At 39.7% G+C, this 11,052-nt stretch overlaps 1 protein-coding gene across 1 annotated transcript; it reads left to right on the top strand.

Moving 5' to 3' along the window:
• The first annotated feature begins 4,382 nt into the window (after positions 1-4,382).
• LOC132896235 (RING finger protein 223-like) lies at positions 4,383-6,488 on the top strand. Its single transcript, XM_060936971.1, has one exon. The coding sequence runs from the start codon at positions 4,395-4,397 to the stop codon at positions 5,031-5,033; it is 639 nt and encodes a 212-aa protein (XP_060792954.1). The 5' UTR covers positions 4,383-4,394; the 3' UTR covers positions 5,034-6,488.
• Positions 6,489-11,052: the final 4,564 nt, after the last annotated feature.

The raw sequence follows: 11,052 nt of genomic DNA, 5'->3' as shown, positions 1-11,052 counted from the left end.
AAACCATACTGGGTGCCCGTGATCTTCGGGCCCTTAGACGGCACTGCATCACATACAGGCATGCTTCTGTATTGGAAATCACAAAATGGGCTCAGGAATATTTCCAGAGAACATTATCTGTGAACACAATTCACTGTGCCATTTGCCGTTGCCAGCTAAAACTCTATAGTTCAAAGAAGAAGCCGTATCTAAACATGATCCAGAAGCGCAGATGTCTTCTCTGGGCCAAGGCTCATTTAAAATGGACTGTGGCAAAGTGGAAAACTGTTCTGTGGTCAGACGAATCAAAATATGAAGTTCTTTATGGAAATCAGGGACGCCGTGTCATTTGGACTAAAGAGGAGAAGGGCGACCCAATCAGCGCTCAGTTCAGAAGCCTGCATCTCTGATGGTATGGGGTTGCATTAGTGCATGTGGCATGGGCAGCTTACACATCTGGAAAGACACCATCAATGCTGAAAGGTATATCCAGGTTCTAGAGCAACATATGCTCCCATCCAGACGACATCTCTTTCAGGGAAGACCTTGCATTTTCCAACATGACAACGCCAAACCACATACTGCATCAATTACAGCATCATGGCTGCGTAGAAGAAGGGTCCGGGTACTGAACTGGCCAGTCTGCAGTCCAGATCTTTCACCCATAGAAAACATTTGGCGCATCATAAAATGGAAGATACGACAAAAAAGACCTAAGACAGTTGAGCAACTAGAATCCTACATTAGACAAGAATGGGTTAACATTCCTATCCCTAAACTTGAGCAACTTGTCTCCTCAGTCCCCAGACGTTTACAGACTGTTGTAAAGAGAAAAGGGGATGTCTCACAGTGGTAAACATGGCCTTGTCTCAACTTTTTTGAGATGTGTTGTCATGAAATTTAAAATCACCTGATTTTTCTCTTTAAATGATACATTTTCTCAGTTTAAACATTTGATATGTCATCTGTGTTCTATTCTGAATAAAATATGGAATTTTGAAACTTCCACATCATTGCATTCCGTTTTTATTTACAATTTGTACTTTGTCCCAACTTTTTTGGAATCGGGGTTGTAAAACGTGCCAGATCAGTCGGCTGGTGGGTTTTCAAAATAATAAATACCTGCATGTACGTATTTTTGTAATAAATCCATATTATACTGAGCGTATTTCCCACATTAATAAATATAAAATACTTTGTGTCTACTGCATCTTTCAGTTCTTTTAAATCAAAGCTGAATTCTTCTTTGCCGCTGCCTTTTATTCAATCAAATTTGAGGCTTATGATGAATTCCTTGCTCTGCACTGTAACTTTTATTCTGGTATTTTATCTGTCTTATTCCATTTGAACTTTTTTTTCTATTCTCTTACTATTTTTAATTGTACTTGAATTTCTGTTTGTAATGTGTTTCTTCCTCCATCCATTCACCCCAACACACTTTTTTTTTCCAGCGTGACCGCAGTGCATGATGGTATATATTGCTTGGTTAGTGACCATCGGTTGTACATTACTTTGCATGGTGCATTGTGGGATACTTTGAGTCTACTATATAGGGTGTAATAATTCTCACGATACATTCGGACAGCACTACAAAATGGCGAGCTCACTATATAGTCCACTATATAGTGAGTAGTGAGTGATTTCAGACACAGGGATAGTTATAAAAACTTAGAGAATAACTTTTGAAGTGTTTAGAAAACAGGCTTAAGTGTTAAATTTTAATATTATATGTATTTAATCATAATTATTTAAGATGCAGGGCAAGAACAAAAATATAACAATAAATATAGAGCATTTTATAAAATGTCAAATTTGTTCGGATGAAACCTAGAGAAGTCAATCATGTACAATATAACTAACCGTGCTTGAAGTGTCAGTAGCTAAGTTATCAGCAACTTTAGCTCTTTTTAATTGGACTTCTGCTGTGACTTTCAAGGAAAAGCCAGTTCAGTAAAATATGATAATGGGTGGAGGTAATTTCCTGTACAATACCATCACTCACTGTGGTGTATTATTATAAATACAGGACACTTTTTTGATGGAATAAAAACATGTCTTCTTTTCTCTTCTAGCAGGTTTCATTCATTTGGTTTGATAGCATTCAATATTGTTATCATATCGCTTATCCTACTTTTATTATGTCACTCTACCCAATGGAGAACACCTGAAAGGCTACCAAAACTTCATTAGATATTCTTCACACATATTTACAAGAGAAAAACATACCAACGGACATCAAAAAACTGGAAAAGAGAGCAATAGCTGAAATATTGTCAAAGTTCTATTTGGAGGTGAGGAAAAGTGACAGAGACTTTTACAAGAGGACTTCACTAGTGACTATTCGTGCAGGCATTAATCATCATTTGAAAGATACATACAACATATGTGTATGTAAATATTCGCTGGCTTTTTTCATGGTATATCTGATATATTCCATTCAGCTAGCATGATATTGAACTCATCTTCCACTTATTCAACATCTGACTGAATGAAATATATCTGATAGACCACTCAATGCCAGCCAATATTATTTAAAAATATAGTATGCTGAAGGTTTTCAGTGTTAAAAAAGACCTATCATGAAAAAGCCATTAAGAAATATACAACACTAGCTGAAATAAAAGAATAGAAAAGATTTGTAGAAGCCCTATTACAATTTTTTTAATTTAAAAGAACAAGTACATTGGATTAAAAACAACAAACTCTATTTCATAATATTTGCATGACTTTTTATTTACTTGTACATTTTTACATAATTTTCTGACTCATTTTTATGCATATGCATTTATTACAGATCTTATTCATGTAGTTACAGTACCAGTCAAAAGTTTGGACACGCCTTCAAATTCAAGGGTTTTTCATTATTTTTATTAATGAAAAGACACTTCATGTCTTAAAGTAATGATGGATGTCATTTCTTTTTACTTAGTTGAGCGGTTCTTGACATAATACTGTATGGATTACTACAGTTGTGGAATAGGGCTATTTACTGTATTTTTATTATTTACTATTTGATCTCAAACGCGGCGGCACGGTGGTGTAGTGGTTAGCGCTGTCGCCTCATAGCAAGAAGGTCCGGGTTCGAGCCCCGTGGCCGGCGAGGGCCTTTCTGTGTGGAGTTTGCATGTTCTCCCCGTGTCCGCGTGGGTTTCCTCCGGGTGCTCCGGTTTCCCCCACAGTCCAAAGACATGCAGGTTAGGTTAACTGGTGACTCTAAATTGACCGTAGGTGTGAATGTAAGTGTGAATGGTTGTCTGTGTCTATGTGTCAGCCCTGTGATGACCTGGTGACTTGTCCAGGGTGTACCCCGCCTCTCGCCCGTAGTCAGCTGGGATAGGCTCCAGCTTGCCTGCGACCCTGTAGAACAGGATAAAGCGGCTAGAGATAATGAGATGAGATGAGATGATCTCAAACGCATTTATAAGACAAGAAATTGCACTAATTAACTTTTGACGAGGCACTTGTTAATTGAAAAGCATTCCAGGTGATTACCTCATGAAGCTGGTTAAGATAATGCTAATAGTGTGCAAAGCGTCATCAAGGGAAATGGTGACGACTTCAAGTCAAGTTTATTTGTATAGCGCTTTTAACAATAGACATTGTTGCAAAGCAGCTTTACAGAATTTTAATGACTTTAAACATGAGCTAATTTTATCCCTAATCTATCCCCAATGAGCAAGCCTGTGGCGACGGTGGCAAGGAAAAACTCCCTCAGACAACATGAGGAAGAAACCTCGAGAGGAACCAGATTCAAAAGGGAACCCATCCTCATTTGGATGATAACAGACAATGTGATAACATTTTTAACAGTTTTAACATGACGTCTGTTTTGTTGATAACACTTCATTGATGGAAACGTGAGGAGCGATGTGATGAGACTCCAGCCAGACGTAGGGCATCAGGATGGATCAGGCAGGTCTGAGGAGCAGAAGAGGTCAGCATTTCAATCTCAGGATTGACATGTAACTCAGAGGGACAGACCGGGGGGGGGGGCAGTCTGAGTAGACGTGGTGGGTCATAAAGGACCAGAAGTTCGCTCAGGTGCTGTGGCGCGAGCCCATTCAGTGCTTTAAAGGTCAATAGTAGTATTTTATAAACAAAATAGAAAATAATCTAAAGTATGAAACATATTTGTAACTCTTTTTTGTTTACCACATAATTCCATATATGTTCCAGATGTTATTTCATAGTTTTGATGTCTTCAGTATTGTTCTACAATGTAGAAAACAGTCAAAATACAGAAAAACCTATGAATGAGTAGGAGTGTCCAAACTTTTGACCAGTTCTGTAGATCTTTTAGAATTGTATAATTTATTTATTTATAATTTAATCAGAGACCAGTCTGAGGCTTTTCATAATATGACACTTTCATCTTTTTTTTTTTTAGCCAGTCAGACATAGGATGTACCAGTAAGATGGACCTGGGAGCGACTATGTGGCACACCCAGATGACATTGGACACCGATGTGGAGAAAGGTCCCGAGCTGCAATGCTCCATCTGCTTCACCACATATGACAATGTCTTCAAAACACCCAAACAGCTGGACTGCACACATACATTCTGTCTGGAGTGCCTCTCACGCCTCATGGCCATCTCCATGGACCCTCAGGAGAGCAAAATCTCATGTCCCTTCTGCCGACACCCTACCACCATCCCTAAAAACGGCCCGCCAGCTCTGACCACCAGTCGTGAGGTTCTGTGTCGTCTTCCTATGCACCAGCAGCATGAGGAGCCTGTGTGGCTCGATGGGGACAAGCTGTGCTACAAGCCATCGCTTGGGGCAGGCATGCCAGCTTTCTGCATCTGCACTGACATTGGTGCCAATGGGTATGGTGCAGGTGCTCCGCCTCAGATGCACTCCAGGGCAGGCCTGATGGAAAGACTCAGTCAGTGGAAGAAGCTGCTACTGTTTATTGTAATTGTGATGCTGGTGGTAGTGATTGTGTTGTGGCCAGTGCAGTGTATCATCACCACGGGGTCGATGCGCTGTGTGTCCCGCAACCCACACTCCAACAACATCACCTCTACTCCGCGAGTACTGACGCACCCATAACTGAGACTCACACACACACAAGAGGTTCATCTCACACTCCTGAGCTCTGTACATGCAGCTATGATGGGCAAGACACAAAATAAACTTGATTAGAAACTGAGAATGGGCTTGAAACCTGAGTCCAAAAGCATCAGTGTGACATCTCAATTCAGCATCTTATTAGTGTTCTTTTTTTAGTTCAAAACACTGTCAGAAATGTACTGGCTATTCATTCGTTCATTCATTTTCAGCAACCATTTTATCTTGGTCAGGATTGTGGTGGATGCAGAGCCAATCCCAGGGACACTGAACATGAGGTGCGAATACTGGATGGGACATCAATCCATCACCAGCACCACACACCTCCACACATTTTCACATCTAGGGACAATTTAGCATCACCAATCCACCTACTGGGTTGTTTTGGGAGGTATGAAGAAACCAGAGCACCCAGAGGAAACCAAGGAAGAACATGAAACATTCCATACAGACAGTAACCTGAGCTCAGGATCAAACCCTGGAACTGTGACGTGGCAGTGCTTCCCACCGTGCCACTGTATATCTCGTGTAACACAAATATCTTCATCATCAGGAGACAAATCAGTGGCAAAATCTTTGATTAGTGTTAGTTTACTGTGACCCATGTTCATCTGCAGAAAGTACAGGGCTGGAGTTGGTTATTATCAGACTAATGAGATGATCAAACGTAGGACCTCTGTAGAAAGGCACTAGACATAAACATGTGATCAGACACAGGTCTAATACTGTGTTCATTTTCAGCACTTTCTCAAAGTATTTGTATTTTTCCACATCCAAATCATAATCTATGATTGTAGAAAAGAATATGAATTAGTTTGTGCTTCATTCCAAGTCTGGCTGGCTATTTTTCTAAGATCCAATGCCAGATTTAAAGATACCGTAGACTGCCTTTCAGATTTTTCAAGTGGAGGTCATTTTCCCGACACCCAATTATTTTTGTTTAGTGGACTGAAAGCTACTGAATTCGAATCACAGACTTCCAATTTTATTAGGTTTTTTATAAATAGAACAATTAATGAATTTAAGGCCACGTGGCCCGAAATTCTCTGCTATTTTTTCCTGCTTCACCATGACTCAATTTAAGATACTACGGTACATCATGCATCACATGGTGGGCTTTCCCTGTTCACTCAAGGCATTGTGGGATACAAGTTTGAAACAGCAGAGAAAAATGGCAGACGTGAGTGTGTGAATGAAACGTGAAAGACCGACTACAGTAACAGAAAGCAAGAAGAAAAGACTTTGTTATATACGAAGGACAGGAAATGCAGGACCAAACTAATAAATATCGGTGGTTAGTGAGCACCTCGGCGTGATCAGCTGTTTGTTTAGCGACAGAATGATATAACTGTCAGTGCACAGTCAAAGGTAAACCTATATAAACATATATCACAATGACCAGATTTCAGAGGGAACTACAGTGGAGGAAATAATTATTTGATCCCTTGCTGATTTTGTAAGTTTGCCCACTGGCAAGGATATGAACAGTCTATAATTTTAAGAGTAGGTTTATTTTAACAGTGAGAGATAGAATATCAAAAAGAAAATCCAGAAAATCACATTTTATAAAATATATAAATTGATTTGCATTTCGTTGAGTGAAATAAGTATTTGATCCCCTACCAACCATTAAGAGTTCTGGCTCCCACAGACCAGTTAGACACTCCTAATCAACTCGTTACCTGCATTAAAGACAGCTGTCTTAAATTGACACCTGTATAAAAGACACCTGTCCACAGAATCAATCAATCAATCAATCAATCAATCAATCAGACTCCAACCTCTCCAACATGGGCAAGACCAAAGAGCTGTCTAAGGATGTCAGGGACAAGATTGTAGAGCTGCACAAGGCTGGACTGGGCTACAAAACCATAAGCAAGAAGCTGGGTGAGAAGGAGACAACTGTTGGTGCAATAGTTCGAAAATGGAAGAAATACAAAATGACCATCAATCGACCCCGGTCTGGGGCCCCACGCAAGATCTCACCTCGTGGGGTATCAAGGATCATGAGAAAGGTGAGAGATCAGCCTTGAACTACACAAGAGGAGCTTGTGAATGATCTTAAGGCAGCTGGGACCACAGTCACCAAGAAAACCATTGGTAACACATTATGCCGTAATGGATTAAAATCCTGCAGTGCCCGCAAGGTCCCCCTGCTCAAGAAGGCACATATGCAGGCCCATCTGAAGTTTGCCAATGAACACCTGAATGATTCTGAGAGTGATTGGGAGAAGGTGCTGTGGTCAGATGAGACCAAAATTGAGCTCTTTGGCATTAACTCAACTCGCCATGTTTGGAGGAAGAAAAATGCTGACTATGACCTGAAGAACACCATCCCCACTGTCAAGCATGGAGGTGGAAACATTATGCTTTGGGGGTGTTTCTCTGCTAAGGGCACAGGACTACTTCACCACATCAACAGAAGAATGGACACGGCCATGTACCATTAAATCCTGAGTGACAACCTCCTTCCCTCTGCCAGGACACTGAAAATGGGTTGTGGATGGGTCTTCCAGCACGACAATGACCCAAAACATACAGCCAAGGCAACAAAGGAGTGGCTCAAGAAGAAGCACATTAAGGTCATGGAGTGGCCTAGCCAGTCTCTGGACCTTAATCCCATAGAAAACCTATGGAGGGAGCTGAAGCTCCAAGTTGCGAAGCGACAGCCTCAAAATCTTAATGATCTAGAGATGATCTGCAAAGAGGAGTGGACCAAAATTCCTCCTGACATGTGCGCAAACTTGGTCATCAACTACAAGAAACGTCTGACCGCTGTGCTTGCCAACAAGGGTTTTGCCACCAAATACTAAGTCTTGTTTGCTAGAGGGTTCAAATACTTATTTCACTCAAAGAAATGCAAATCAGTTTATATCTTTTATATGAAGTTATTTTCTGGATTTTCTTTTTGATGTTTTGTCTCTCACAGTTAAAATAAACCTACCATTAAAATTATAGAATGTTCATTTCTTTGTCAGTGGACAAACTTACAAAATCAGCAAGGGATCAAATAATTATTTCCTCCACTGTAAATGTTCAGAGGACCTGTGTGAAAATCTGATGATGTTTTAGGTCATATTTATGCAGAAATATAGAAAATTCTAAAAGGTTCACAAACTTTCAAGCACCACTATACATCATGAGTATCCTTCTGCAGATTTTCTATATGTACACTAACATTTCTATAGTTTCTATTGTGTATAATTTTACATGCATTGTATATGGTGTATTTGATCAAACTGTATTATGGACTACATCAGTTTTTTGTTTACAAAAGAGTAAATGCTGAATAAACAACACTTGAAGGAAGAGTGTATATGATTGATTGATTGATTGATTGATTGATTGATTGATTGATTGATTGACATTATGACACCCCCACACACCCCCACACACCCCCACACACACACACAAAGCTGAAGTGTTTGTAAAGATGAATCGCCTGCCCCTTCCTCCCAGTCATTTTAACATCCACATGAAGCCAATTAACATCCCGGGTTTTAGTCATTGCCTGAGCCGAGCAGTAATGACGGAGCGCTCAGTATGGAGAAAATGGAGAATGAGTGGACCAGTCGTCTGATTTCTCAGGACTACTGCACTTTAGCAGGCCCTAACCCTCAAACAACCAATCCTAGAGCACAGACAAACACCAGTTTTAATGACTTTGACATATAATAGAACAAGGTAAGCTTTTCTTTATTTATTATTGATAATACTAAATTCGCTCAAACACTGCTAGGCTCGGTAAATGTAAACAATATGGCAGAACTGAGCCCGCTAAAGAGCCAACTAGCCGATTTCTCTGCTGGATATGCTTGCCTCAGCAGCAATATCTCGCCCTTACATGGAAGAAGTGAATGAACGAAGAACTGAATGAAGAACTCAACAAAGAACTGAAAGTCAGATTGTTTCAAAAAACAATCAGCCACAAGATCGGCCTTCAAGAAGCGAGAACACAGAAGGGTAAGCTGTGACTCATTTGGATACAAAACAACAGATTAATACATGTAACTTGTATTGTGTGTTTAAGTTACCGGTATAAGATTATTTAATTTGCTTCAGAATGTGATTGTCTCAGTTCATCTGATTATTTAATGAGCCTTTTACGTTTTATCAGTGAAAATGCATGCATGTACATGTATGTTGCATAAGTTATAACACCCATCCTGTTTTAATGAGAGTCAGCCCACAATCAATGAAGTCAAATCAGTCTTAGTTGAGCAAGTCGGTAACGGTATTTCTGACTATGTAAGATATGTAATGATTACAATAGATATGTAATATTGGATCATTTTCCTCAATAAATAAATGACCAAGTATAATATTTTTGTCTCATTTGTTTAACTGGGTTCTCTTTATCTACTTTTAGGACTTGTGTGAAAATCTGATGTTGTTTTAGGTCATATTTATGCAGAAATATAGACAATTCTAAAGGGTTCACAAACTTTCAAGCACCACTGTATACATGTATAAAATATATATATTGCAGTTCCTCCCAAAAAGATTTGTCCTGTGTCCAAAATCACTTACTCATTCACTACTCCCTACTCACTATCTAGGGAATTACTATATAGAGGACTATATAGTGAGCTCATTGGTAAAATGGGGGGAACCCCCCCAAAAAATTTTGCGGACACTACTCCGTCACGCTGTTATTTACATCATTACTGTCGCACAAGTAAAACGTGCCAGATCAGTCGGCTGGTGGGTTTTCGAAATAATAAATACCTGCATGTACATATTTTTTTGATAAATCCATATTATATTGAGCGTATTTCCCACATTAATAAATATAAAATACTTTGCGTCTGCTGCATCTTTCAGTTCTTTCAAATCAAGGCTGAATTCTTTCTTCTTTGCCGCTGTCTTTTATTAAATCAAATTTGAGGCTTGCGATGAATTCCTCGCTCTGCACTGTAACTTTTATTCTGGTATTTTATCTGTCTTATTTCATTTGAGCTTTTTTTCTATTCTCTTACTATTTTTAATTGTACTTGAATTTCCATTTATAATGTGTTTCTTCCTCCACAACACACACTCCCCCCCCCCCCCCCCCAGCATGACCACAATGCATGATGGTATATATTGCTTGGTTAGTGAATCAGCTGTACACTATATAGGGTGTAATAATTCTCACTATACATTCAGACAGCACTACAAAATGGCGAGCTCACTATATAGTCCACTATATATATAAGAAAGTATGGAGAAGGCTTGGAACGGCTCATGATCCAAAGCACACCACATCTATAAAACATGGTGGAGGCAGTGTGATAGCATGGGCGTGCATGGCTTCCAGTGGCACTGGGTCACTAGTGTTTATTGATGATATGACAGACAGAAGCAGCCGGATGAATTCTGAAGTGTATAAGGATATACTTTCTGCTCAGATTCAACCAAATGCAGCAAAGTTGATTGGACGGCACTTCACAGTACAGATGGACAATTACCCAAAACATACTGCGAAAGCAACCCAGGAGTTTTTTTAAGGCAAAGAAGTGGAATATTCTGCAATGGCCGAGTCAATCACCAGACCTCAACCCAATCGAGCATGCATTTCACTTGCTTAATACAAATCTTAAGGCAGAAAGACCCACAAACAAGTAACAACTGAAGATAGCTGCAGTAGAGGCCTGGCAAAGCATCACACAGGAGGAAACCCAGCATTTGGTGATGTCCATGGGTTCCAGACTTCACGCAGTCATTGCCTGCAAAGGATTCTCAACAAGATATTAAAAATGAACACTTTGTATTTCTGGTAATGTTAATTTGTCCAATTATTTTTGAGCCCCTGAAATGAGGGGACTTTGTAGAAAAATGGTTGCAGTTCTTAAACGTTTCATAGGATTTTTTTGTTCAACCCCTGAATTAAACCTGAAAGTCTGCACTTCAACTGCATCTCAGCTGTTTCATTTCAAATCCAGTGTGGTGGCATGCAGAGCCCAAATCATGAAAATTGTGTCGCTGTCCAAATATTTCTGGGCCTAACTGTAATTCCATA

This window comes from Neoarius graeffei, chromosome 13 (assembly GCF_027579695.1).
Source record: "Neoarius graeffei isolate fNeoGra1 chromosome 13, fNeoGra1.pri, whole genome shotgun sequence".
NCBI lineage: Eukaryota > Metazoa > Chordata > Actinopteri > Siluriformes > Ariidae > Neoarius > Neoarius graeffei.
This window is presented reverse-complemented; position numbering and strand designations above follow the sequence as displayed.

Coding starts and splice junctions, on each gene's coding strand:
- LOC132896235 (XM_060936971.1), top strand. CDS start 4,395: ATGGACCTGGGAGCGACTATGTGGCACACCCAGATGACATTGGACACC.